This window comes from Monodon monoceros, unplaced genomic scaffold, assembly GCF_005190385.1.
Source record: "Monodon monoceros isolate NGI ecotype Baffin Bay Population unplaced genomic scaffold, NGI_Narwhal_1 Super_Scaffold_18, whole genome shotgun sequence".
Lineage (NCBI taxonomy): Eukaryota > Metazoa > Chordata > Mammalia > Artiodactyla > Monodontidae > Monodon > Monodon monoceros.
In genome coordinates, this window is record NW_021703774.1 from 139810466 (window position 1) to 139838250 (window position 27785).

The 27785-nt window shown below is 39.9% G+C and overlaps 1 protein-coding gene across 2 annotated transcripts in view; it reads right to left on the minus strand.

Annotated features, from left to right (window-relative positions):
- ELAVL4 (ELAV like RNA binding protein 4) overlaps positions 1-20338 on the minus strand; it is a 154735-nt gene extending 134397 nt beyond the window's left edge. For both annotated transcript variants that reach the window (XM_029228946.1, XM_029228942.1), the window contains exon 1: positions 20204-20338. In XM_029228946.1, the coding sequence (XP_029084779.1) occupies positions 20204-20221 (18 nt within the window). In that variant the 5' untranslated portion in view covers positions 20222-20338. The remainder of the gene's footprint in view (positions 1-20203) is intronic.
- Positions 20339-27785: the final 7447 nt, after the last annotated feature.

Consider the following 27785-nt stretch of genomic DNA (forward strand, 5'->3'; position numbering starts at 1 on the left):
GGCTGAGTAATATTCCATTGCATATACGTGCCACATCTTCTTTATCCATTCATCCGATGATGGACACTTAGGTTCTTGCCATCAAATGAAAGTACAAGTCAGTTAAGAAGAAAGTGAAAATAATGGGGAAGGGAGTCCCATAGAAGAGCCCATGCATTTTTTTTTTCTTCCAGGAACTGCTCTTAAATAGTGTTAGATGAGAAAAAATCTGAATGAGGACTCAGAAAAATAAATGCAGTGTTCAGTCCTCTCTGGTCATTGCAGTTCTAGGGAACCTCCTGACAACCAGAAATACTGTCCCAATAACTGCTATCCCTCTATTCCAGTGATCATTATTTACATCACACATATCCTTCTATGTCTAAGCACATTAACAGTGCCAAGAAAGCTTGGGAAAACAAGGAATCGTGTTGCCTGGCAAAGCCAGGGGTGGCAAATACATCAATTCTAGCTCAGTCTAGCTATTCCCTGTAATAATTCTGCACTTAGAAAATTCACCTAAGAGGAAGAAAACCCACAGAATTTCATAAAAAATACTAAATAAAATAGAAAGGACACTAAAATAGAAAGGACTTAGAAATGCTTAAAATACTTAGGTAATACCTCCAATCAGTCTTCTCCAAAAATTCACTAGGACTGACCCCCTAGGAGTTACTGAGCACAGGGAGGGGCTACAAAGGCAATACAGGACCAAGGTTAGGAGTGTGAGTCTGGAGTCAGACTGCCTAGGTTCAGAGTGTGATTGTAAGGGTTTAATAAGATAATTCATGTAAAGTACTTAGTATAATGCCCAGCATATAATAATAACTCTAAAAACTAAGCTGTTATTATTATTATGGTACCATCATTAAAGAGATAAGTCCCAGATCCTGCCTCAAGGATGGTTAAGTAAAAACTGAATAACATCACTAACAGGAATACTGCTAAACAGATATGCCGAAACAAATTACAAGGGTGTAGGGGATCCAAAGCCACATATCCAAAACACATTCATTGGGCACCTACTCTGGGCCAGATAGTGGTGGCTGGGAATACAAATAAGGTAGACAATATGATCCCTGTCCTGGAGGAAGTGACTGTAACTTTCCTTTCACCCATGAAACTGGTTCAGGAGTGGTTCTGAACCAAACAAGTATTTCATAAGCACACATGTCTAGTTGCACAAAATACTAATGGAGTTCCTGGTTTAAAACATGGCTCTTGGGATAGAATAACGTACAACACATCTAGGGAGACAAGATTTCACCAGAAGAAACAATAAGAAAACAAGCTTGTGAGAAGGTCAGCGTATAAATGCTAGAGGTGACAAAAGAGGATAATGGGGGCCAGAGAGATCCAGGAGGGCTTCGTTAACCAGGGACAGAGAGTGAGGTGTCCTCATCAGCACAGCGACTAGGTCTCCACCCGGAGCAAGCAGTCCTCTCGGCTGGTAAAATGATGCTGCTGTTAAAGAAACGGAAATATAACTCAGAGATACATAAACAGAACTTGCATGAAATGAAATCAGTTTCATATAAGACAGCAGGATATAGCTGAAAATGCATGGACTTAAGAGTCACAAGGCCTCAGTGATTACTGTCTGTGAAATCCTTGATAAATTACTTACTCTCTCTGAAATAAATAAATGATTGCGAATAAGTGAAAAAAAAAGAAATTAAATTACCATACCCTGTTTAAATCAGGTACAGCTCTGTGGACAAGAAAACTACTCTGTGATCCTAGAGAGAGAAAATGCCTATGAAATGAAAAAGAGGTTACTTTTAATTCATTTCATATAGGAGGGCAAAACAGAATAGGTTACTCTTCTGGGGAAAACTTATCTGTAGACCTCCATTTAAATCTACAGCTATCTCAACTGAATACCTGCAAGAAGATCCATGGATTTCACACAACTACATGCGTGATGTTCAGAAATGCAATTAAAAATCAACTCTTGATCACATACTATGTGTCAGACACTGGGACGGACCAACAGGGATATAAAGATGAAAAAGACACCATTCCTGTGTCCCTACGGAGTTCACAGGCAGTTAACCATGCTGTTCTAACACAGTGTCAGAACCCTTTTACCCTCTACTATTAGAGAGCACAGACTGTAACCCCTGAAACCTCCAACCATTGGTCCCAGGTTGTTCCTGTCTTCCCCCACTGGTGAGTCCTTCAAACTACTAGGAGTTGGAGGTTCACCAACTCTCCTGAGCCTTATTACCCCATCACACCCATCCCCAAACCAGTCCAACTGGACTGCTCTTCCCCAAGCACAGTCCTTATTCTCCCATGTCTAGTCATGTCTAGTATTTTATTTCAAGAAGACCTTCATTTCCCACCCCTGTCTCTACATATTCTTGACCATCGACCTAAAATAACATCCCCAGGTCTATGCTCTTTCATCTACTTTATTTTCCTCATACCATTTAATGATGATCTGAAAGTGTATTATTTTATTGAAGAGTTAATAGCTTATAATTTATATGCCCCGCTGGAAAGTAAGCTGTGATCCCAGCACCTACTGTGACATCCAACACCTACCACAGTGCCTGTATGCAGTAGGTACTCAATCAATTTTTGTCAGAATAAATAAATGACAGAACATACAAACTCCATATCACTTTGTACCTTTCTGATGATATTTGTCCCTTTTGACATGATAATATTTATATGCTTACTTATATATATGAATATGTCTTCCCTACATGGTAGGAAACTCCTTGAGGATCCATGTCTGTTTCACCTTTGTATCCTCCAATACCCAGGGTAGAGTGTTTCCTTCGTTAATGCCTGTTGAATGAATAAATGATGTGGTCCCTTGGTTAAGATCTGTTGAATAAATAAACAACATGGTCCCTTCCTCTTCAGGCTTCTTAATCTTGACTTTGTCAAGGCTCTACCTCAATCCTCAGAAATATGAACATATTTGGTTGGTAACATGGAAAAGCAAAGGTTCTTTTTAATTACACTCTGCTGCTTCTTTGAAAGAACTAATTACTTGACCAAGATTAAAGGTTATTTCCTCCCCCGCCCCCATCCATCAAACCCTTACCTGCTAGCGTTTTTGCAAACACCTATCAATTTCTTGAGGATAAAAAAGTTAATAAAACCTTTAAAAACCATATACTCTTCTGGAGTGCACCAATCTCTACTTGCTGTGGGTACAAGCTATTTTTATCAGGTGATACTGTGATATTCCTTTTCAACACATGATATTCACTCTTTCAAGCTGTTCAGCACTGTTCTATTTGGTTTCATGCTACATCAATGAGACAGTTTGAGGGAAAAGGAAAAATGGGACATGGTATATTTAGTAGCACCACTAAAACCCTAAATAAAAACTGAGTTTCCTAAACTCCTCGGCTACCCAATCTATATCCAGGACCCTAACTACCAACCCAAGATTAAAGCCAAATAGGAAACGCCTTTATCCAAAAGAATATTTTTATAAGAGTGTTAATTACAGAAAGCCATTTGAAATGTCTCTAAAACTTTAAGGAGTTAAAGTTCATACATAAAGGTCATAGAAGAGTGAAACAATTGCTACATGTACTTTGTATTTTCATAGCATTTTTACTCTGGGATTATCAGTCTAATCATATTTTAAAATGATACATCTGTTTATACATCTGGGCATGATGAGTTTGAGGTGGTCATGTGACAACTATGAACTGCTGGCTAACAAGCAGTGAGACATAGAAACACAAAGCTTTGGAAGGTTTAGGCTGGAGTATCAATGGAACCATGAAAGTAAATAAAATGACCCTTGAAGAGTCAGGAGAGCAGTAGGCTGAGGAGGAAACTTTACTGCACAAATGTGAGCAATCATGTGTGCTAGAAGGTTAAGAAAAAGGTATCAATAGAAGTATGTGCCCAAGATTGTCTCAAAAATACTTAACTCACAGTCTTGTTGTAAGACTCAGTGGTTACAGGTAAAAGGTCTTTGTAGTCTGCAAACCATGCTACAAATATTTGTTTCTATTGTTTCTGTAAGGAATGTTAAGGGTGGTGTGGGAGAGCAACTGCAAAACTAGTCATAATATTTACCCCTCCTTGTACCCATGCCTTTTACAATGTGACTTTGCAGATCTTCCTGTCAAAAGATGTAATCTATTTCCTGGTGCCTATATCTGGGCTGGCCTTGTGATTTGCTTTGGCCAATAGGATACAGTAGAGTTCCTGCTATGTCAGTTCTTGCTTACTTCCTCTCTCTCTCCTGGAATCTTGCCCAGCTGTCATGTGAACAAGCCCCAATTTTCCTGCCAGAAAAAGCAAGACCACATAGAAAACAGTCCAGTGAGCCTAGTCAAGGCCATCCTAGAACAGCCTATAATCAGCCAACTCCACATATGTGAGAGAGCCCAGCCAAGATCAGCAGAGCTGCCTACCTGCCCTAGAGCTGACTGCAAATGTATAAATGAGCCCAACTAAGATCAAAAGAACTTCCCAGTTGACTTGTAAACTCATGAGCAATAATAAACACTCACTGTTTTTTGGACTTCCCTGGTGGCGCAGTGGTTAGGAATCCACCTGCCAACGCAGGGGACATGGGTTTGAGCCCTGGTTCGGGAGGATGCCAAATGCCATAGAGCAACTGAGCCAGTGAGCCACAGCTACTGAACCTGCATGCCACAACTACTGAAGCCCGTGTGCCTAGAGCCCGTGCCCCGCAATGAGAGAGGTCACCACAGTGAGAGGACTGTGCACCAGAGCGAGGAGTGGCCCCTGCTTGCTGCAACTAGAGAGGGCCCGTGCGTAGCAATGAAGACCTGACGCAGCCAAAAATAAATAAATAAATTCATTAAAAAAGTAAATAAATAAAAATAAACAGTCAGTGTTTTAAACCACTGAGTTTTAAAAGTGGTTAGTTATATAGCAATAGGTGACTGATAATAAGTAGCAATAAATAAACCAGCCTGTCAGGAACCTTCTATGTACTTGGCACTGTGCTAATAAGCACTGTTTACAGGGGTTATTTCATTCGCTTCTCACAATAACTTTATGAAGTAATTATTATTATCCCCATTTTACAGATTATAAAATTGAGCACAGAGTTTAAGTTCACTTGCCCAGTGTTGCACAGCTAGCAAACAATGGGGCCAAAATTTAAATCAGGCAGTTCAACTACAGAGCAGCACTTAATCCAAGAAAGAGAATCTTTTACTTAATCCAACAAATAAGGAAATTTTCCCAGGCTATTCCTTCTACTGGAGCTCTCATTTCTTCTAATCACCCTACCTAATCCTGCTTCCCTTCTTCCACTAGCTAATTCCTGTTTTTCTTCATCCTTAGTTTAAATGTCAGTTCCAGGTTGAACAGAAGGAAAACAGGAAGCCCTGTGGGGAAAAAACCACCATATATGAGGAAAGAGGCTGGGACAGTGGGCCTAAAAGCTGGATGGGATCAGTGGTTCCAGGTACAGTGGGAGGTTCTAACTGACAGCCACATTTAACAGTTTGAGAAAAGAAAGGATGTGTGATAAAGAATGAATTAACTCTCATCACGAAGAGCCCAAGCCCCAGTTCTACCTGTTCCCCACAAAAGCAGGTAGACATAAGAAAAGGAAAATGCTTCACTACTAACTGGAAAGAGAGAAGCACCTGAATCTGGAGGTGGGAAAAATGGCAACAAACTCCACAGAGCAGATGCTCCAGGAGGTCTTGAGGGGAGAGGGGTGGTTAGCTGAGATGAGCATAGCAAAGTTTTAGTAACAGATGAGTGCAGATGCTGATAAAGGAACAGAACTCTAGAGACTGGCCACAGAGGAAGCTGATGAACCTGCAGGGCACATCATGTAGGTGTTTCCAACAGTGGTAGTAGTATAGTGGAAAGGTACAGGCAGCTTTAGGGCAACAAGTAGAACAGCAGACAGTGGCCAGGATATATGGTGAGAGGAGGCATTGGAGGAGAAGAAAAGAAGAAGTGTAAGTAGTAGAATATAGTATATGATAGTAATAATAATGGCAATAATATTCACTATGAAAGTTTTACTCAACTACCAAGCATGTACCAATAATATGCATTATTTCATTTGAGCAGAAAAAAGTTGACCTTTGAGGATGCCCAGAGAGACATAAGAAAGGGACAGAACTGACAGCATGCCATTTGGTACATGGGAGATTATAGACACTAGACTTAGTGACAAAGATTTAAAGTGACCTCACCTAAGATCCATGAACTGGAGGGACTTAGGGGACATTGAGGTTGTATTTGTGTAGAACCTAATTACCTGCCAGAATGAAAGCTCCTTGAGGTCAGAGACTGTGCTCCTTTTCCACCAGTGTATGAACAGTACCTAGCACTGTGCCTGACATACAGATGGCACTCCATAGATATGTGTTGGTAGTCTTAATAAACAAATGGATGGATGAATAAAAATATCAGTTTAGGGGTTTCCCTGGTGGCGCAGTGGTTGAGAGTCCGCCTGCCGATGCAGGGGACATGGGTTCGTGCCCCAGTCCGGGAAGATCCCACATGCCGCGGAGCGGCTAGGCCCGTGAGCCATGGCCGCTGAGCCTGCACGTCCGGAACCTGTGCTCCGCAACGGGAGAGGCCACAACAGTGAGAGGCCCACGTACCGCAAAAAAATATATATCGGTTTATGTCTCATAAACAAGATAAAAAGTCATTTGTCTGTGTCTGAATCCAATTCAACACAACATGATTGTTGAACATGATTAAGAGCACTAAAACTCATTTGGCTGTGAGATCTTGCGTCACTTCTCTGTGCCTCTGTTTCCTCATCTGTAAAATGAGGTTAATAATCTGTATCAATTGTATACTCCCAGAAGCAAACACTGAGACGGTGGAAAAGATTTATCAATTTATTGTAAAAATACACAGGGGAGGAAACAGAATTGGACAGGGAGAGGCTCAGATCACAGTGCAGATGGACAAAGCCTTGGCCTACCCAAAGGGGAGTCTGGAACAAATATTTTCCATAAGAAGAGTCCCCACAGTGGGCAGAAATGGTCAGGTCCTAGATCCCCACTGTGTTCAGTTACTGTCTCTCCAGGAAGCATGTGACCAAAAGGAGCTGTAGCTGGAAGCTGTCATCTAACTGCACTCCTTGCAGTTAAAGTGAGTGCTCTCTTGAAGGGAGATCTGAATGGCACATTTCTACGGTGGCCACACTACCTAACGGGGTTATGAGCCTTCCATTAGTTAATATAGATAAAACACTTAAATCTGTGCCCAGAACTCAGTATGTTCTATTAAAGTATTTGGTATTACTGTTAATTATCTGTACAATTACATACAACTGGTTGGAAATCACAAACTCAAATGACTACAGGGGATACACAGGAAACATAAATGTGTAAACTGACCTGACTGAGATAAAAAGAGTAAGGGGGCCTGTGGCCTCTGTAGCCTACCTGGAACGTACATACTCTGCCTAAAGGTATTCGGATTAACAACAATACCATCTGTTATGTCTTCTTTGGTGAAATGTCTATTTAGGTCTTCCACCCATTTTTTAATTGGGTTGTTTGTGTTTTTTTTGATATTGAGCTCCATGAACTGTTTGTATATTTTGGAGATTAATCCTTTGTCCGTTGCTTCATTTGCAAATATTTTCTCCCATTCTGAGGGTTGTCTTTTCATCTTGTTTATGATTTCCTTCACTGTGCAAAACCTTTTAAGTTTAATTAGGCTCCATTTGTTTATTTTTGGTTTTATTTTCATTACTCTAGGAGGTGAGTCAAAAAAGATCTTGCTGTGGTTAATCTACACACAATAAATGCTGGAGAGTGTGGAGAACAGTATGGAGGTTCCTTAAAAAACTAAAAATAGAACTACCACATGATCCAGCAATCCCACTTCTCGGCATATGCCCTGAGAAAACCATAATTCAAAATGACACAGGTACCCCAATGTTCACTGCAGCACTATTTACAACAGCCAGGACATGGAAACAACCTAAATGTCCAACAACAGATGAATGGATAAAGAAGATGTGGTACATATATACAATGGAATATTACTCAGCCATAAAAAGGAACAAAATTGGCTCATATGCAGAGATGTGGATGGACCTAGAGTCTGTCATACAGAGTGAAGTGAGCCAGAAAGAGAAAAACAAATATCGTATATTAACACATATATGCGGAATCTAGAAAAACGGTACAGATGAACCTATTTGTGGGGCAGGAATAGAGATGTAGATGTAGAGAACAGACTTGTGGACACGGGAGTGGGGGAAGGGGAGGGTGGGAGGAAGTGGGAGATTACGTTTGACATAAATACACTACCATGTGTAAAATAGATAGCTAGTGGGAACCTGGTGTATAGAACAGGGAGCTCAGCTTTGTTCTCTTTGATGACCTACATGGGTGGGATTGGGGGGGAGTGAGAGGGAGGTCCAAGAGGGAGAGGATATAAGTATACATATAGCTGATTCACCTCATTGTACAGCAGAAACTAACACAACATTGTAAAGCAATTTTACTCCAATTAAAAAAAAAATTTAAAAAAATAAAAATAATAGCAAAGAAAATAGCCATTATTAAAGCCTGGCTAAGATTCAAATTTTGAAAACTAAATTTGTACATAATTTTATGAATAAACAAACTATTATGCAAAGATCGTGTCCATCACTTCTGGTCATTGACAGTGAAGCAGAGAATCACAGGGATCCTGCTCTTCATAATCCATGCTGGTGAAGTTGGCCTTTTTGATGCTTTAAAATTGATATTACAATCTCAAAAGGTATCAAGGAATATTGGGGTTTCTTTTGAATTTGGTTATTCAAATTTTTATTTTTTAATGTATGAAGATGCTCTGCTGTACATTAATAAGCATGTGTTTGTTTATTTTTTCTCTCTAACAAGAGAAAAAGAAGAAAAATTACCTTTAATGAAGAATGTAAATCATGCTTGAGTGCTACAAGGCACTCAGGGTATCTTCCCATAGGAAATAAGCAGATAGCTTTGTCCAGCCTGACTCCAAGAGATGGAGTCAGATGGTCAGGGTTCTGGGCCTATAAAGGCATGGAAATATGAGCTCACAGAACCACTGAGTTCTGAGACTTGAGACTTGCAGATGACAGTGCTCTCCCACTGCTTCAAATGGGATCATGCTGGTGGTACTGCAGTAGTTAGAAGGGGACACAGTCTAGCATATTCTCAGCTACAGCCAGCCCAGGCCCTCCTCCACATGGTAACAGTAGGAGCCTACTTCACAAAGTCTTTAAGTCACTGGTCCTGGATCCACCTGTCTCAGGCAAGCTGCAACCTTGCCACCAGTGCTCACTCCATGACTTATCTGCAAAGGGAAATGCCACTCATGATTTCTGAGTGGGGCATAGTGATATACTATGAGCTGCTGAAGGGAAAAAGAATGTAGATACCCCTGTTATATTTGATCATGTATCATGAAAAGTCATACAGCTGCTATTGGAAGTCGAGCTTTTGACATATAGATGTTAGATGCCTACATGACAGTCCTTGATGACACATGAAAAGGTCATACCAATCTCTCTGAACTCTGAAATTCTAGAATCTATATAAAAAATTTGACAATTTATTCTGTTTTTAACTGCACTGAATGGTATATGACAGGCAAACTCCAGGGCACACAATAACTTTTATTTCAATTTTGCATCACAGTATAACATTTCAAAAATAATTTATTGAGGTGAAATTTATATAACATCAATCATTTTAAAGTGAACAATTCATTGGCATTTAGTACATCCACAATGTTGTATAACCACCACCTCTGTCTAGATCCAAAACATTTCCATCATTTCAAAGTAAAACCCCTTACTCTCCATTGTCCCTGTTTCTAGCCCCTGGCAACCACCAATCTGCCTTCTGACTCCATGGATTTATCTATTCTGGGTACTTCATATAAATGAAATTATATAATATGTCACCTTTTGTGTCTGGCTTCTTTCACTTAGTATGTTTTGGAGGTTCATCAATGTTTCAGCCTATATCAGAACTTCATTCCTTTTCATAGCTGAATATTATTCCATTTTGTGTATGTATTACAATTTGTTTATCCATTGATGGATATTTGGGCTGTTCCCACCTTTTAGCTATTGTGAATAGTGTTGCTATGAACATGTGTGTACCTGTACTTGAATACTAGTTTTCAATTCTTTTGGTTATACAACTAGGAGTAGAATTGTGGAGGTCACATGGTAAACCTATATTTAATGACTGGTGAACTTTTCCACAGTGGCTGCACCATTTTACAATCTCACCAGCAATGTATGAGGGTTGTAATTTCTCCACATCTGCCCTAACACTTGTTATTTTGGGGTTTTATTTATTTATTTATTTTTCTTTCTTTTTTATTATAGCCAATGGACATGAAGTGGTATCTCATTGTGGTTTTGATGTGCATTTCCCTAATGACTAATAATGCTGAGCATATTTTCATGTGTTTTTTGGCTACTTTTTAACATTTTAAATGACAGCAGGGATACAAATTTAAGTTAAAATTCATCTGTATAGGGAGTCTCCAAATGCAAATAACGCAACTGAGATAACCGTTAAACACATACTTGCTATAAGCTTCACAAAGTGCACTCATGCACAGGCAATGATAACCACATTTTTTTTCAAACATTGATTGTAAAAGTGGGTTTCCATTTCAGAAATCTTATCTTCAAATCAAATATGATGTTTAAGAAAATGCAAGTCCCCCAAGGACATCAATTTTTGTCTATATCATTCTCCATGTCTGAACAAGGCACATATTAGGCACTCAGTAAATGTTGGCTAACTAAAAAAATCAGGCTTACTATCTGGACCCAGAGACTTGTAAGTGAGTATAGATAATAAGGTAGAGGGATGGATCTAGGATAATTCAAGATTTTTCTACCTAGGTTTACTGGGAAAATGATGGTGCCATTAACCAGGATAATAAATATAGGAGCAAGAACACTTGTAATAAAGGAATTATCTCAGAATTCTTACTATTAATTCAGAGTTCCTTTTTAAATTTTTATTCTTTAATTTTCATGTTCCTTTTATACCACCTTTCTACGTGGAAAAATGTAAGAAAAGTGAAAAGGTATTCTATAAACATAACCTAATAATACTGCTACTCACAAACATTTCCTACCTTAATTTTTTGTGCTTTAGTTTTTCTTCCTATATGTCCTATTGTGACCTCATCCCTGCTGAATATCACTCCATCCCATATATATCCAATTTTCCATGGCTATTATGACAGTCTTTATAGTACTGCCTATCCCAATTTGGTTTGGCAAATTTATTAACTCTCTTCTCTGGTTTATGAATTAGAGAATGTCTCCCATTGAACAGAACTTACTTAGAAAAGCAGACCATGTCTATTGTGACTCCATATGGCACCATTTTTTAACTAGAGGACAGACCGCTAAATTTTAATTTACTCTGATCACTTCCCCCTTGTAGACTATGTGTCTTCCATTCCAAAAGTCAAAAAAAAATAATTCAAGCTTACTTTAATCTAGTAAAATTGTCTTGGTACTACTTGCCTTTTGAAATTATTTTATTATAAGAATAATCTAACCTTGCATAATTTATACCCCAAAAGAATGTATCACACCCTCAAAGTGAAGAGAAATCCTATTTCAACACACAATAAGACTGTCCCATGTGTACTAAAGTTTCTTGAGCTCTCTCCTTCTGCCGTATGTCTCCAAACAACATAGTAATTTAACCTCAAATTACAGTATAGTATTACAGTTAGTATCATCTTCCCCTCAACAAGTGATAGTCTGAGTGGACAGGGAGAATTTGTAGTACAAAATTCTTACTTGTAATATAAACTCGGGATCTGACTTCTATTATTACGGTCATGGACCAGGGACTTTCAGGAACACTGGTTCCTATGACCTGAGTAAGATCCTCAAAACTGCTGCTTCTGAGATGACCCTTTGTTCAGAAACTCATGCTGTGAGAACTAAAAGACCTTTAATATCAGAGATGTAGGGGAAAAAATGGTCAACCAATCTTCGGGGGAAAAAAAGGGAAATCTTTTCTATAATTGTAGCAGAGAAAACTAACACAGGTCAACCACAGCCATCGAAATATTGGATAAGAGACCAAAGTTGTACACAGTCCTACTCAAGCCTCTAGCAGCAAAAACAGGACTCCATGGCATGGACTCCGTATTTAGGAACTTTCCAGTTGATGAGAACTCAGAATTTTTGCTTTTTATCTTTTCTTTGCTGCTATCCTCATCCAACCTTTCTGATATTTTAATTCAAATCAGTAAAAACAACTTAAAAACTTTTCTTGTAAAGGTTTTGGTTGAAGGAGCCTCACACAGAGTCATTGACTCAATAAATATTTGTTGATTGTCCACTAAATGCAGGGCCCTAGACCAGGCCCCAGGACTCAGGGGATACAATGATGAATAAAGACCCAGATTCTGTCCTCAAGGAGTTGGGCTTCTTTCCTCAAGTCTGGCTGCTCTGCCTGTGGGGTCCAAAAGGTTTCATGTGATGTTTTCCTACAGAACTCTGATGGATAAGTGGTTCTCTTGACAGATGATGGGGCTGAGGGCAAGGATGGTGATACTGTAGGCAGAGAAAACAGCAAATGCAAACAGACAAAAGCAAATGTGAAGTATGTTTGGTCAACTGCAAAAAATTTAATGGCAGAGCAAATGTAGGATTTGAATGGGGGAAAATGGAGGGCCATATATTTAGTTATAAAGCTAAGGATAAATGTACAATAACAAACCAATAAGCTTAGGCTTCATCCTGTGGGTAGTGGGGGGCAGAGAAATGGCAGGGTCACATCTACGTTTTAGAGACAATGTTTGGTGTTGGTGACCAATTGGAGGAAAAGAGACTGTAAAATAGGGCTGAGTAAAGAGGATTTTATGGTAGACCAGTAGAGAGATGAAAATGGGAAATTCCAGATTATTAATTATTCACAATGTCCCTATTTTTTATCACCATGAATAACCAAAGGCAAACAGTCTAAATGCTTCCTGATTTTGTCTCCACGCTTCTCTTATGAAGATATAATGTGTTTAGGTTTTTGTTTGTTTGTTTGTATTGTTTTGGCAGGAAGGGGAATAGTATTTCTTTGTAAAGAGCTCTACTGTTTACAAAGGCCCTTCCATGTTTAAGGACATACCAATAAATAATATCCCATACAGTACACTTTCAATTGGAGACCAAAGTGGAAAGGTTTTTGCCTCTGAGCCACAAAACCAGGATCAAGTCCCTACTCTGTCATTTACCAGATTTCTATCATTGGGCAGGTTGCCCAACTTGTCTAAGTTGTTCATCATTAAAGCTGTGTCTCAGTCAGGGTCTGAGTCAGGAAACAGAAGGCATACTCAAAGAGTAAAAATGAGCAAGGTTTAATGAAGGAAATTCATCAAGGAATGATGAAGCACCCTGGGGCTAGCAATAGTGGAGACTCATTATCACCTCTTTGACCTTGAGAGAACCCAGAGAGAGAGAGAGAAAGAGAGGGAGAGAGTGAGCTGTAGCTGTAGGATGGATATGGGCTGCAGCCTCCACACAGCCACTGCTAACCAGTAGCCTAGCAGAGAGAGAGTTGGGGAAATAAATACCCAGAACTCACTTTCTTTTTGCCTTCAGATATACTGCCAGTGCTCCCACTGGCCAAATCCTTCTAGAATCAAGAGGGCAAGGAAGCCCACTGATGCAGTCTGTAAAGGTCAGCCTCCAAGGCCACAGAAAGGATGGGGAAAAGGGTAGAGAGTAGATCTAGAGAGCAAATGTAAGATACCCAGTTCAAAATGTAATGATGGCAATCCACTTCTCACACAGACTTGCTGTGAGGGTCAAATAAGATAACATATATAAAAATAACTTGTAAACTGTAAACAAAATACACAAATATAATAATTATGAGATCCATCCTATAAGAAGTAAACAAGAAAGAATAACGCCAATCTATGGTATGGGTCTCCTGAAGTTGACAGACCTCAAACTTTCAAATCAAGAGTAGCTCTACACCGGAATTTTTTCTTTCTGGTTAAAAGTACAAATCTTGAAGACAAGAAAATCAAACTGAAAAGGAATTGTTCAGTACCAAATGGTTAAGGCTAAGTGAAGAAACTAATTCCCTAGTGAGGTCGGTGTGACAATGGTCAGACAGGACTCAGACACCTACCTACACATCACCATCTCCATGTTATTTTTCTGCCCCTTGCCTTGCCCAAATCCGATTCTAACGTTTTCCAGAAACAGAATTAGCAACAATTCTAGAGGCCTATTCTGCTTTCTACTGTGGTTCAGGACCAGTTCTTATAAGCACCAATTCATTTGCCAAAGAAACATTCAACAAGCATTTGCGGAGTACCTACAAAGTGCTTGGTATATAAGCTAAGCAAGATCTTCTCATCAGTGGATGATGAACCATGACAAAATTTATTCCTCATGCAACCCTTATAATCCGATTTATAATCTTTTCCCTTCTTGTTCACTCCTCTTTAGCCATACTGACCTCCTTGCTGTTCCTTGGACCCTTCAAGTTACACTCCTGCCTTAGGGCCTTTCCTTGGGCTATTCCCACTGCTTTTTCCAGATAGCCACATGGCTAACTTCTTCGTCTCCATCAAGTTTGTTCAAATGCCACCTTCTCAGTGAGGCCTACCCTATTCAAAATTACAATCCCTGCCCAAGCTCCTGATCCCCTTTGTCCTACACTATTTTTTATAACCTTTTTACATGCACATAATGTGCATGTTTATTATGGTTATTCTTAATTTCTATCTCCCCTTGTACTCCTACTGACAGGGATATTTGAATTTTGTTCACTGATGTATCCCAAGCACCTAAAACTGGGTCTGACCCATATTGGACACTCAACAAATTTTCACTGAATTAATTAATCAGTCAATCACTCAGCCACGTGAAATGGTTTCAGAAGGCTCACTGACATTAGCAATTTTTTGTTAATGTAAATTTTAAAAGTCAAAAAAAGAAAGCTATGTTGGCATTGCATTTTAAATCTAATAGTCTCATCTCAACATTAATTTGTTCCAAATTTTTTGCTCATAGGTGAAAACTCATATGTGATGATTAATCCCCATTATAATTAAATGTAAAAGCTGTAACATTTCTATTAAAGGAAATATAAGATCAAGCATCAAGCTGGTACTATAGATAACAAGTGTTTGTAATTAACATACTGTGGATAACTGTAAACTCTGTCATCACATTAATAAAATGTAAAAATTCCTAAAGCAACTGGGAGCTCCGTGGCAGCTGCAACATCAACACTAGCCACTTTGCCAGTTGTTCAGAGGCTGTGCAAATTAGACAAACTGGTAGTAACACACATAATGCATTTGAGAGCCATTTTTGCACAACATAAGTTTATGTCTCTTTTTTTAGGTAAGGATTTTTTTCTTTTCTTTAGATAAAATATCACATCCTGATGCATGAATATGTGGAGCTGAGATAAATTTCAGACTGGTAAGGGGACTAAACCATGAAGTGGGCAGTTTAGGTACCTCTGAGTAAACTATCACTCAGACAACAGTAAACTGTTCCTTGGACCCTTCAAGTTACACTCCTGCCTTAGGGCTTTTCCTTGGGCTATTCCCACTGCTTTTTCCAGATAGCCACATGGCTAACTTCTTCGTCTCCATCAAGTCTGTTCAAATGCCACCTTCTCAATGAGGCCTACCCTATTCAAAATTTGAATAGGTTCAAACTTATTGAATAGGTTCAAACCTATTTGAATAGGTTCAAACAGGTTCTGATTTGAGTGAAGAAAGGTTACTTGTGCAGCAAATTTGGGTCCATAAATTCATGGCTCTAATATGCAGAAAATATGAATAGAGAGATTAGTATAATTATTTTACTGCAGAGATAACTGGAAAGTCAAACAAAGGGCTCAAATGACAGAACTAGGTATGAAGGTATCAAAGGGTTAAATCATTTCTTTCCAGAAAGCCAAACCTTCTACCTCCACCACCCAAAGTGCTATAGAGTCAGAAAGATTAGGAAGCCACTGCACAGCCAATCAATGAAGGACATGATTTTTAGTGGACCCAGGCGCAGATTAAACTCAGCTTGGACAATGACCCTAACTCTGATTCAGCTGCAATCAGCCTCACATGTAAAAGGTGCGTGTGTGCGTGTGTGTGTGTTGATACCTGATGTTTATGTTTGGGTTTCTTACTGCAACAGGGAAGTACAACATCTAGATCCAAAACAAGAAGTAAAATCTGACTTGTTTCCTAGACTACGTACAGAGCTACAATATTTTGAAAGAACCAATACAGCTTTTTACTAGATAGTGTGCTGAATTGTGTTCCCCCAGCCAAATTCATATGCTGAGGATCTAAATCCCCAGTACGTCAGAATACAACTGTATTTGGAGATAGGGCCTGTAAAGAGGTAATAACTGAGGTAAAATTAAGTCATATGAGTGGGCCCTAATCCAATATGATTGAAGAGAATTAGGACAGAGACACAGAAAGAGGAAAGACCATCTGAAGACAGAGAGAAGATGGCCATATGCTGGCCAAGGAGAGAGGCCTCAGAAAAAACAACTCTGCCTACACCTTGATTTTGGATTGCAAGCCTCCAGAAGTGTGAGTAAATAAATTTCTATTGTTTAAGCCACCCAGTCTGTGGTATTTGTTATGGTAGCCCTAGCAACCTAATACACCATGTATGATTCGTCTCATTATGCCATTGCATGAAAAGAAGAATGCAGTTTTAAAAATCCAGTTCCCAATCACAAATCACAAGCATGAATGTCAACGGATACCTCATTTATGCAGTATCATAAGGGAATAAATCATTCCACATTAAGTAAAATTTACAGGTAACTAAAGCTTGCCTCTTAACAAACCAAAGTTTCTAATCTAATTATATCAGATGGAAATCTTCCTAAAAATACATTGTTATATGCTATTACCCTTTTAAAATAGAGCATACCATGATGCAACCCTTTTAAAGAATAAAATGGAAAATTCCAACAAAATTGGCAATTGTTATTCAGTACTCTAATTCAATTATTGCTTCTATTTAAGATTAAGACTAATTTCTCATGTCTTACTTTTGTAATTTGTTTGTCCCTCACTTCCAGCTCACCTTTACTGAAATTCCAGTATGTCTCCTATCTTTCAGGCCTTCTAATCTGCTGCAGGCTGAGAAATTAGGGAACTAAGTATGTTAGAACTATGTCTCAAGTAAGAATTAGAAGGCTTGAGGGAGGGTCCAAGGAGCTTGTCTGTGAGTAAACAAGTTAACATACTCTCTGTGGCATACTCTTGGTTCTCAGAAATGTTTTTGCTTCCATCATAGCTTTTGCCTGTATCCCTAAGGGCTACCATTGAAAAGTTATGACCACTATGTTTGGATGAGATTTTATTTTTACAATATTTTATTAATAATTATTGGCTTGTTTCCATTTCAAAAACTTTTCACAGCATCATTATAGTGAATTGACATTAAAAGTTGTATAGTGTTGATTTCCATCTTCAAAAAAAGATGAATATAAATATAGCAATTTTAATAATAACAGCTGGCATATATTAGCATTTACCATGTGCCTGATACTGTGCTAAATGCACATTAGGTATCTCACTTAATTACCAGCAATGCAAAGAATTTACTGAAAGCAAGGGAAGGGATGCAAAATCATTATGAACTTTCAGGAATTGTGCTTACTGGATATAAATATGCAAATGAGCATTACTGGATCAAATAAGACATTTTAATCTGGTTTTTAAAAAGCTATTAGTAAAAACTAATACCATATGCAAGTTTCAAATTAAATATAATCCTGGCACAAGCTAAATAATCATTCTTCTCCATGGATCATCACTCCTGACAACAACCTGAAAAATTATAGTTCCTTCCCTCTATGTTTCCTATGACCCAACATGAATTTATGAAGAAGATACGCTCAAAGGCAGAGGGGCCTCAGGAAATGAATCACTAGGTTATGCAGAATTACCTTGTTATGTCAACTCCTGCCTCTCAAAAGGGATGTATTTAACACATTTGGAGGTTAATTTTTTAAATGAACTTTATTGAGATGTAATGCACATACAGTCAAATGCACAGATCTTAAGGGTTCAGTTTGATGAGTTCTGACAAATGGATACACCCTGCAGTCAGCACCCAATCAAAATATAGCGTATTTCCATTACCCCAGAAAAAATCCCTTATGACTCCTTGCAGTCAACCTCTTTCCCCGACTATAGATAGGTATTTTACAGCAGATATAGTAGCAGTGATGGTAACAGCTACTGTTATGGACCATTAATAGGAGTGCCCATATGCCAGGCACTGTACATATACGGTATTCCATTTAATTCCCATGTCAAAGGCTGGTATTATCCCCATTAGTCTATTGGGAAGTGGGAAAAAATAGTAAGACCAAGAAATTGATTATGCAAGGTCACATAACAACTGAGTGGTGGGATAGACCTGAACCAAGAATATCTGAATTAGAATCCCTCGTGCTAAATTCTATTGCCTCTACACAAATGCTAAGGAGTTTTCTGTTAATTCAAAACACACTAAGTAGTGGAATTAGTGAGGCCACCAACTCTAACCCACAACCCCACCTCTATTACAATCACACCCAAGTACCTTATCGTATAAGCAAGCAAAGGTTTCAGAGGCTAATACTAATGATAACTAAAGAGGATTACTTACAAGTTCCATAGCTAAAAACCTGCATGTAAATCCCTCATATATTTCTAAGGTAGTCAGGAGAGGGGGAAAATCCTCTATATAGGTGTGTGGGTCACAACCCCATCAGCCCCAAGGAATAGTTAGTGTTTCAGAAAGTGAAGGGAAGGAATCCAACCATCACTGGTTCTTAGTCAACCACAATCCACTCTACCTAAGAACCACAAGGAGAGGCGCTGTGCAGCACTCTACTCTCACTTTATTAGGGAAGCACGGAGGCAAACATCTGGATTCAACCTTCTGATTCCTCATTACATTAATTTTATTCAGTGTTTTAAACTCAACCCACTCACATTTACAAAACACTTCACACAGACTACTTCCCTCATAAATGGAGCTCCATTCACATTTCACTTAAAATATCAAACTTATTCTGAAATGACTGAGGTTAAAGCCTGTTCAGTGTTAATTTGCAAGTATTATAAAATAATGAAAAACTAGGCGCAGAAATGCAGGAAGGTAATGTGAGGCAGCCTCTTCAAGGGGTTCTACTAAAATAAAGCAGCTTGGAAAGGGGAGCAGGCAGGCTTTCATGAACCCACAGGGATCGTGACAAACTGTTGTGGAGCGGGTATTTGATTCCCCAGAGGGAAGATTTATGAGAATTACCACCCTTGAGCAGTACCGGCTAACCCTGGGGAATCAATATAACTCATATTCCCCCAAACCTGGAGTTGTTTTTGAGAAGTTCCTCTCCGAGGTTTCCCTGTGGTCTCCCTAAATCCGTTAACATATGTTGGAAGAGGGGAGGTTCTCTCTCTTTTAGAAACGAATTGTCTCCAGCAAGTTCAAGACTTCAGTACGTGTGTTTACTAAATCTTAAACGCTTGACAACCCCAGCCCAAAGAGAGACGAGTACAACACACAAATACACCCTACCCAACACCTGATCCTCCTTTTTCCTCCGCTAAACAAGAGCACTGCTCAGTGCAATGGAAGCGCCCGCTCATTCTCATCTAGAAATATCCCAAGCCCCAGGTCGACAGCGGGCTGTAATAGGGGAAAGGCACTGGAGGGTGCTGCTTCTCGACAATTAGCGGGAGTCACACAGGCAGAAGGGTGCCCCCTGAGGATGCGCGCCTGCTCGCCCAGCACTCTGGGGCCCTGCTCGCTCGAAGCTGCCCGGACTTTTTGGCGCCACCAGCTAGTTCAGCAAAGCCACTCCGAGGACAGCTCGGGAAAGGCGCAGAGGAGTGGCGCGCGCGGGGCGGCGTCTTCTCCGCGGGGCTGGGTCGACTGTCGCGGGGGGCGGGGGGCGCGGCAACCCAACTTTCGGTTGTCTCCCCTGAGGCAGGGGAAGTGTCTCGTGGCCCGCGGGGGAAGGACCCAGAGCCCCTCGGGAACAGAGTCGCCAGCTGGGCGGCGGAGGGGATCGCCAGGAGTCCCCGGGCCAGGGGCGCCTGGGGGGGGGCTCCCTCCTGCGAGGGCCCCTTCCCCCTCCCTGAGAGTCCGGGTGGCGGGGCTGGGCGCCTGGGATGACCGAGTCACGGCCACGTGGCCGCGCGGTCGCGCGTGACAGCGGGTGGGCGGGGCGTCGGGGCGTGGGGCCGGCCGAGGCGCGGCTACCTGGCTCTTGAGGCGCATCTTCTCCGCGGCGCGGTCCAGCCGGAGGCGGCGGAGGCTGGGCGGGGCGCGGCGGCAGGGAGGACTTCCGCGGAGTCGTCCGGCGCTCGCCTGCTAGCTGGCTCGCTCACCCGCTCCTCGCTGAGCGGTCGCTTAGCCATCCCCACCGCCGTCTCCAGGGGGCGCCTCGCGCGGGAGTTGGAGGACCGACCCCTGCGGTTCCCGGCCCTGGCGCCTAGCATCGAGTTTATGCTCAAGAAGTTGAATGAATAAATCTCTTCTCCAGTACTGCTACCTGTGCTTAAATTTTAAGTGAGATAGCTTTTTTGGCAGTTCAAGTCCACCAACAACATTTGGACCGATGTTCTTGGCAAAACACTGTGCTGGGCTCCGAGGATTTGCAAACGTGACCAATTTGGAACCCTTAGAATAAATCTTACCCTTTAGGCGAAGGCGCACTAGAAAGGTGGCCTGTCTTTGGCGGAGTGTGGACACACTAACTGGATCCTTCAAGCCATGTTTGGCCAGTTGACTGGTGTCTAAGATATATCCAAAGTAAAGTGAGAAATGGAGACAATGATTAACATCACTAAATCTCAAACAAAATGACCCAGACTTCTGTGCACTATGATTTCAGGTATAAATGTTTGTTGGCCTCAATGACTTGGGAGAGCCAAGTTGCTCTGTGGCCTCCTAAACCACACCAGACTTTTGAATAACACAGCGTTGGTCTGGTGCTGGGTAATCTGATGATCATTAAGAATGGGAAAGCCGCTTCTTGGGCCCTCCCTGACCTTTGTAAGACTTTCACACCCAGGGCCCAGAAACTCACAGTTAGGTTGTTGAGAATGCCCATTATTGCTTAAAGGAAATCTACTTTGGTTCAAAATATAGGAAATACAGGTATGAGTAAGACTTACTGGTTGAAGTAAGCTTAGCACGGTAGAGTTAGAATGGAAATATTAAAGAATCATCTTATCTGATGCCTCTTTATAGGTGAAGGCTCTGAGGTCCTGAGAAGACCTGCCCAGGTCACAACGGAATCAGGAGGAAAAATTGTAAAAGTTCTCGTAACCCCTGGTTTATTTTTTTATTTCACAATTCTCAGGATTCTCACATTTTCTGTTTTTAGGACTTGATCCATTCAGACCTTCACATAGACACAAATAAACTAAAGAGGCTGCCTAGGTAATAGGAGGACTGGGAATGACAAACAAAACAAATTTGATGTTATTTTCATTATTATGATAGCTGTTAGTTATTGAGCACTTATGTGCACTTTCCATGGATTATCTCATTTAATCCAAGTTTTAAAAGGTGTAGCCTTAAAACTGAATAATCCCCGATGACTATAAGAGCTGTTTTCTCAGTCTCCTTTGACTATGTAAAACAAAAGAGTTTTGTTCCTGAGCAGATGGGGATATACCAACTCAAAATTCTGCTAACTTGTATTCTTTGACCCAGTAGTTCCACTTTTATAAATTTGTTTTAAGGAAATAATCATTAATGTGTTCAAAGACTTGGCCCTATGATTATTTACTGTAGCATAGTTTGAAATATGCAAAAATTGGAAATAGTCTTTAATGGTCAACAAAAGGGACTGATCGTCCATACAATGGAATATTCTGCAGACATTAAGAATGATACAGTCCATGAATATTTATCAACACGGGAAGATGTTCACAGTATATTTCAAAGTGAGAAAAGGAGGTCACAAGATTGTATCCTGTTTTTGAAAGGGTAACTGGCTATTTTGGAAGGTGGGATTATGAGTGATTTTTATTTCTCCCTCTTTTGCTTATCTGTATTTTTTAAAATGTCAATAAGTAAATAGTTATTGTTTTGGAATTAAAACAAATTTTGTTTTAATGAATGACTATCTCTGATTATTAGCAATGAGCAAGATATTGTAGGAAAGGCCAGCAGGCAAGAATTCAGGGCAGTTTAGCACAGTAAATGACACAGTCTTAACCACTGTAGTTAGGGTATTAATCAGACCTAGTTTCTAGATCAGCTCTGCCCTTTTAAAAGTATGTCATCTTGAACAAGTTACTTGGTTTTTCTAAGCCTAAAAACAGTAATGACAATAATAGCTAACATTAATGAGAGTTTACTTTGTGCTGGGCACCGTGCTATGCACTCTGTTTACAATCTCATTCTCACATCAACTGATGAGGAAATTGAAGCTTAAGTTGAGGAAAGTTAAACAACTTGTCCAAGCATACACAATCAGATAAATACTCACATCATAGTGTGGTTGTGAGGGTTAAATGCAAGGGGGCACTTAAAGCACTTAGCTTAATATAGTGGCAGATATGCAAATGTATCTGCAGATGTATATATATATACTTGATGCCAGTTGTTTTTTAATAATTTAGGCACAACTCTTGTAGCAAGTTCTGCTCTTTATAAAATTTTTAGTGCTCCAACCACCTCTCCAGGGAATCTACTTTGGTTATACTGCGGTGGGTAAGATTATGGGCTCTAAAACCTGTCTTGGTTTGAATACCAGCTCTACCACTTACTAGCTCTGTGATTAAGTTAAGTTACTTAACCCTCTTTGTACCCCAGTTTTCTCATCTGTAAGATGGGCCTAATATTAGAACTAACTTCATGGGGGTTGTTCTGAGTATAAATGAGTTAACAGACAGAATGCAATAAGAACAGTGCATGGTGTACTTAGAGTTTTTAAAATGATTACACATTTTACAAATTGTAAGTTCCTTTTCACACTAATATAAAGATCTTAATACATGTTCCTTATATTGATATATGAACATATTGTTATTTAATGCCAAAAGGTTATGTAAATGCAAAACGCGTCAGAATTCATAGTAGGAAGTAGTCCCCATTTAAAAGAAACCCATGTAGCATTTACATGTGCTTATATTACTAAAACAGACATCAAACCCAGAAACAAAATATACAAAAAAATACCAATTTTTCCAGTCTTAACTTTTCCAAAATCAGTTCAGCCATGGATTCTTCAAAGAAAACAATTTGGCATATTTAGGACTTTACTTTGTCATGCATTTTATTATACTCAGAGATTCGAGCTATTCTCTGGATTTATGAGGTCTTTTAAAACAATTGAAAAATTCCACACAGAGATAAAAAAGTAATACATTTTCAATTTTATAATCAAATATGTTAAGGTAATACTACTTATGAAAAAAATCACATAAAAAGCAAATCATCATTGTATTAAGAACCATGCTACAGGGAAAAAAACTGTTTCTCATCAATTGAAAATATATTTTAGGCTATATATATATTCTTATATGTGTGTGTATATATACACATTTAATTAAAGGTGATATATTAAAATATTAATTTTATCAGCATGGTATTGCCCATCTAAAACAAGTGTTTTAGAATTACATTCAATCCTCCAAGGTATAATGATAATTTATATTCCTTCCCAATAGAAACCATAAATGGAATCTATGATAATTTTACAATTACAAGTCATATTGTGGCTCTAGAATAGTCAACTTGATGTAACAAAACAATTAGTAAGAGCATGGAAACTTACTTTCTTCCTTTGAAAGGCAATTCCTTATTAAGGGCAATGTTATTTTTCTTTAGAAGTCCTAAATCTTCACACAAAGGCATTACAAGCTCATCGTGCACCTTAATTATAAGGACACCTGTGTTTCTTTGTTTATCTGGTTGGTTGGTCCTGAGGATTTGATTTGTCACATTCCTCCCCTGTCCCCGTCCTATTTCTGTTGTAATGAGAACAACTTAACAATACCATCTGCACAACCTCCAAGCCCCAAATAATGACTGGGGAGGAATACAGGTATTAGTTATGGTGGGGGAGCTCTTGTTGCTTAACCTTCATGTAAAGGGCTAAAATTCAGCGTTAGTAAGCATAAACTTGGGGGATATACTGATTTTAAAACATAGCATGAAATCCCACCCTTACCCTTCCACCTCCACCACGTTCTCCCCCACTATCCCCACCACCCTCACCCTTCTCCCTGGGGAAGCAGTGTGATATTAGATGGAGTCAGATTAATCCCACCTCCATCATTCAGGAGCCCTGTGATCTCTGGCAAGTTCCTTTATCTCTCTGAGCCTCAGTTTCTGTATAATAGAGATAGTAGTACTTACCTCATAGGTTGTTACGAAGATGATTTTTACTGTTAATGGAAAAAGTGTGTAAAGTTGTTTCTCCTTCCTCTTTCCCCTCTGCATTGGGAACATTCAAAAAAGGCTCCAACTATGCACATCTATAGAAGAATAGGCATGTGTGAAGGTATGGATATTTGAGGGATTTGGGAATTTGATGTGAGATAGAAATGCATCTGTTGTCTTCATCATCAACATCTCCTGAAAGGGAATGAAAGAACCCCATTTATCAAACAAGTATTCATTAAGCACCTACTAGGTCTAGGCCTCCTACTAACCACTGGCAATAGAGTTGTCTTCTGTCCTCGAGAAGATCTCAGCCTTAGGGGAGATGAGAAATGACAGACTATGACAATTCAATATAACACAGTATAACAAGTACTAAAGTTGAGAGAAGCACCAGGGACTGTAGAATAGGGGCATCCAAAGCAGCCCCCGGGAGAAGGGGTTAGGTGAGAGGAGGGTCTGGGAAGATTCCTGGTGGGGGGGAAATGATTCTATAACTCAGTTTTGAAGAACAAGCAGGAGTTAGAAGGTGAAAGACTGAACATCGCAGCTTGATAGAGGTGCCTTTAAAAAAAGACATAGATGTGAAGTAAATGGTGTATTCCATTGTCAGAATGAGGCTACATTGTAGTGTTATGTATATGATGGATATAACAGAATTTGTGCATTCTCTGATCTTTCATCACATGAGATTTTAATGGGGACAAGGAATAAGCACTCTTTTTGAGTAAGCCCATGAGCATATATTCAGAAACATTTGATTAGAGCCTTTGCTCTAATGGTTTAACTATTCTTAGTTGCTCCTTAACAGTTGCAGTTTGCACTTAATAGATTAGATAATTGCTTATTAGTAGAAAATAACCCAGCCAATCATGACATGCAGGAAATGATGAGAAAAAGTATACTCAGTCTTCATGTAGGTTTTAGTGCTGGAAGGAGCCTTAGGGATGGTTGATATCATCCTCATTTTACAGGCAAGAAAAGTCAGATCCAGGGAAGCTCAGTGACCTGCCCAAGTTCTCACAGCTGAGAAGCAGAGCCAGGAATAGAACCCAGTTCTCTGGGCTCCCTGCCCATTGCTCTCACCAATGACAGTGGCTACCATTTACTGGATATTTCCAAGGTTCTAACATGATAACTAAAATCTCTAAGTATTATTTCATTTTATTGACATTTCTAATCTAATCTGAATCATTTTAGAATGGAGCAGGGAATAGTACTTTTAAAAAATAAATATTTGTTGAGTGGATACCAGTGAATGAAGAAATGCTGTTCACATAGATCTTGTTTCATTAGCTGGTTAATGTATTTCTTTCAAAGCTAACTTTAGTTTTATATACATCTTTCAGGTTTTGTTTCCAAGATTTTCCTTTAGGAGTTTGATTTAACTCAGTTTGATTTGACAAATATTTATTGAGTCCTTGTGAAAGAAGAAGCAAATCTTTCTTTTCTGTTGCGTTTCCTCTGGATGTCAGGCTTCATGAGAGGCTGTGTCATGCCAGGAAAGAGCACAAGCTTGGGAGTCAAATAGGCTTTGGTTCAAATCCCAGCTCCACAATTAACCATCTCACGGATCTTGGAAGGTTACCTAACTTCCCATATCTGTAAAATGAGGGTGTGAATTAAATCTACTTTACAGGGTTGTTCTTTGGATTAAAATGAATGAAATAAGTAAATGGAATCCATTTTATTCATGGCCATTTGTTCTGAAGATTACTCATATTCATTAAGCCGAGCAGCATTCTGTTAAAGGTCATTTATTGTAATGTGTGGCAGATTGTAATTTCCAAATGTGGCTACAACAATATCTCCCTACCCACCTGCTCTTCTGCAATGTGACCTTGCTACTCCCTCACCAAGAGGGGAATCTAATCCCCTTTCTCTTGAATCTTGGTCATTCTTAGTGACTCTGGGTCACACTATCCACTGTCCCTTCCTTCCAGCTGATAGAAATGCAGATGTCATGGTGGGAGCAGAGGTACAAGTTGGCAGGACAACAAAACAGAAAGCCCCCGGAAACTTGATGATTATGTGTGTTGTCATAGCAGCCGTGGACTACATACCCAGACTTTTACATGACAGAGGAATGAACTTCTATCTTATTTAGGCCACTTATTTTGGACCTTCCCATCACAGCAAACCTACCAATATGCTAACCTACACAACTGGAGATACTAACGTGATCCTAAAGTGCCTGGCATAGAGCAGGTGCTCAATAGTAAGTAGCTAGCACATTTAAAACACCAAAACCATCTACTGCCCTCCAAGACACAATCCCACCTTTCTGGGTGATTTTTATACTTGGCTCACTGATCTCTTCCACATAGCTTTCCCTCTATCTCTGCCTTCCAGGTCATCAACAGACAACAGTAGTCTTTTTAGTCACTTAATCCCACTAATCCTTGCACTGCTCACCTCCAGTGACTCACTTTCCCTCCATTTCAGCCACCAGCTTCACAATCAACTCCAGGCTTCATCATGGCACTAAATGGCTCCACCTGTATGTTCTAGAATTCTGCCATTTTTCTCTCTGATTCCTGCTCTCAGTCACCTCTCTTACTCTCTCACTGCTACCAATCCAGTTTTCATCCCTATCGTGTTCCTATGCTGTGTGCCAATATGATTTCCTAACTGGCATTTCTATTGAGAATGGGCCACACAGTCAGCATTTCCCCTGCCACCCTAGAGTCCCACCCACCGCCTTCATCTTCTGCCATTCCCACCTGGTCAGCCTTAGCCCAGGCTGGTCCAAGTGGGCCTCCACTGGATTCCCACTGCCCCTGTGCAGTCCCCTATCACAATTGGTGTCACTCTGCTTTATCAATTTCAGTCTGTGAGTCTGTCTCCCCACTAGACTATGAGCTTTTTGAGGTTGGAAACTGACTTATTTGTGTATGCAACTACACTTCCCAGCAAAAACACGTCTACTCTTTGGAATGTCCCAGGTTTTCCCACCTCCATGCCTTTGCTTATGCCATTCCTCCCTGGGAATATTTTCCCCCATTGCCTCATTCTAACATCAGACAAATCCAGGAAGTTTCATCTCAGATGCCACCTCCAAGAAGTTTTTCCCGATAGGACACTTTCCTCCTTTGAAGCTCCAAAGCATTTCCCTGGTATTTCTTTGGAGGCACTTTAACTTTGCAGTCAACTCAGTTACTGAGCACCTAGTATTCATTCAATGATATGCTGCCCACTTCATTCTTGGCTATCGTTTACTCCTTATAAATACCCAATCATCCTGATGTTGCAGCTAAGGTAACTGAAACTCTGAAAGGTTAGGTGATTTTGCCCCAAGCCACACAGCTAGAAAGTAGTAGGACCATGATTCACTCCAAGGTCAGTGTTCTCATGCTGTGTTGCTCCACATCTGCTTTGGGCTTTTGTCCCTTGTGTAAATATCTTGTCTGTGTGAGTTCTTTGTGGGCAGGGGTTGTGTCTC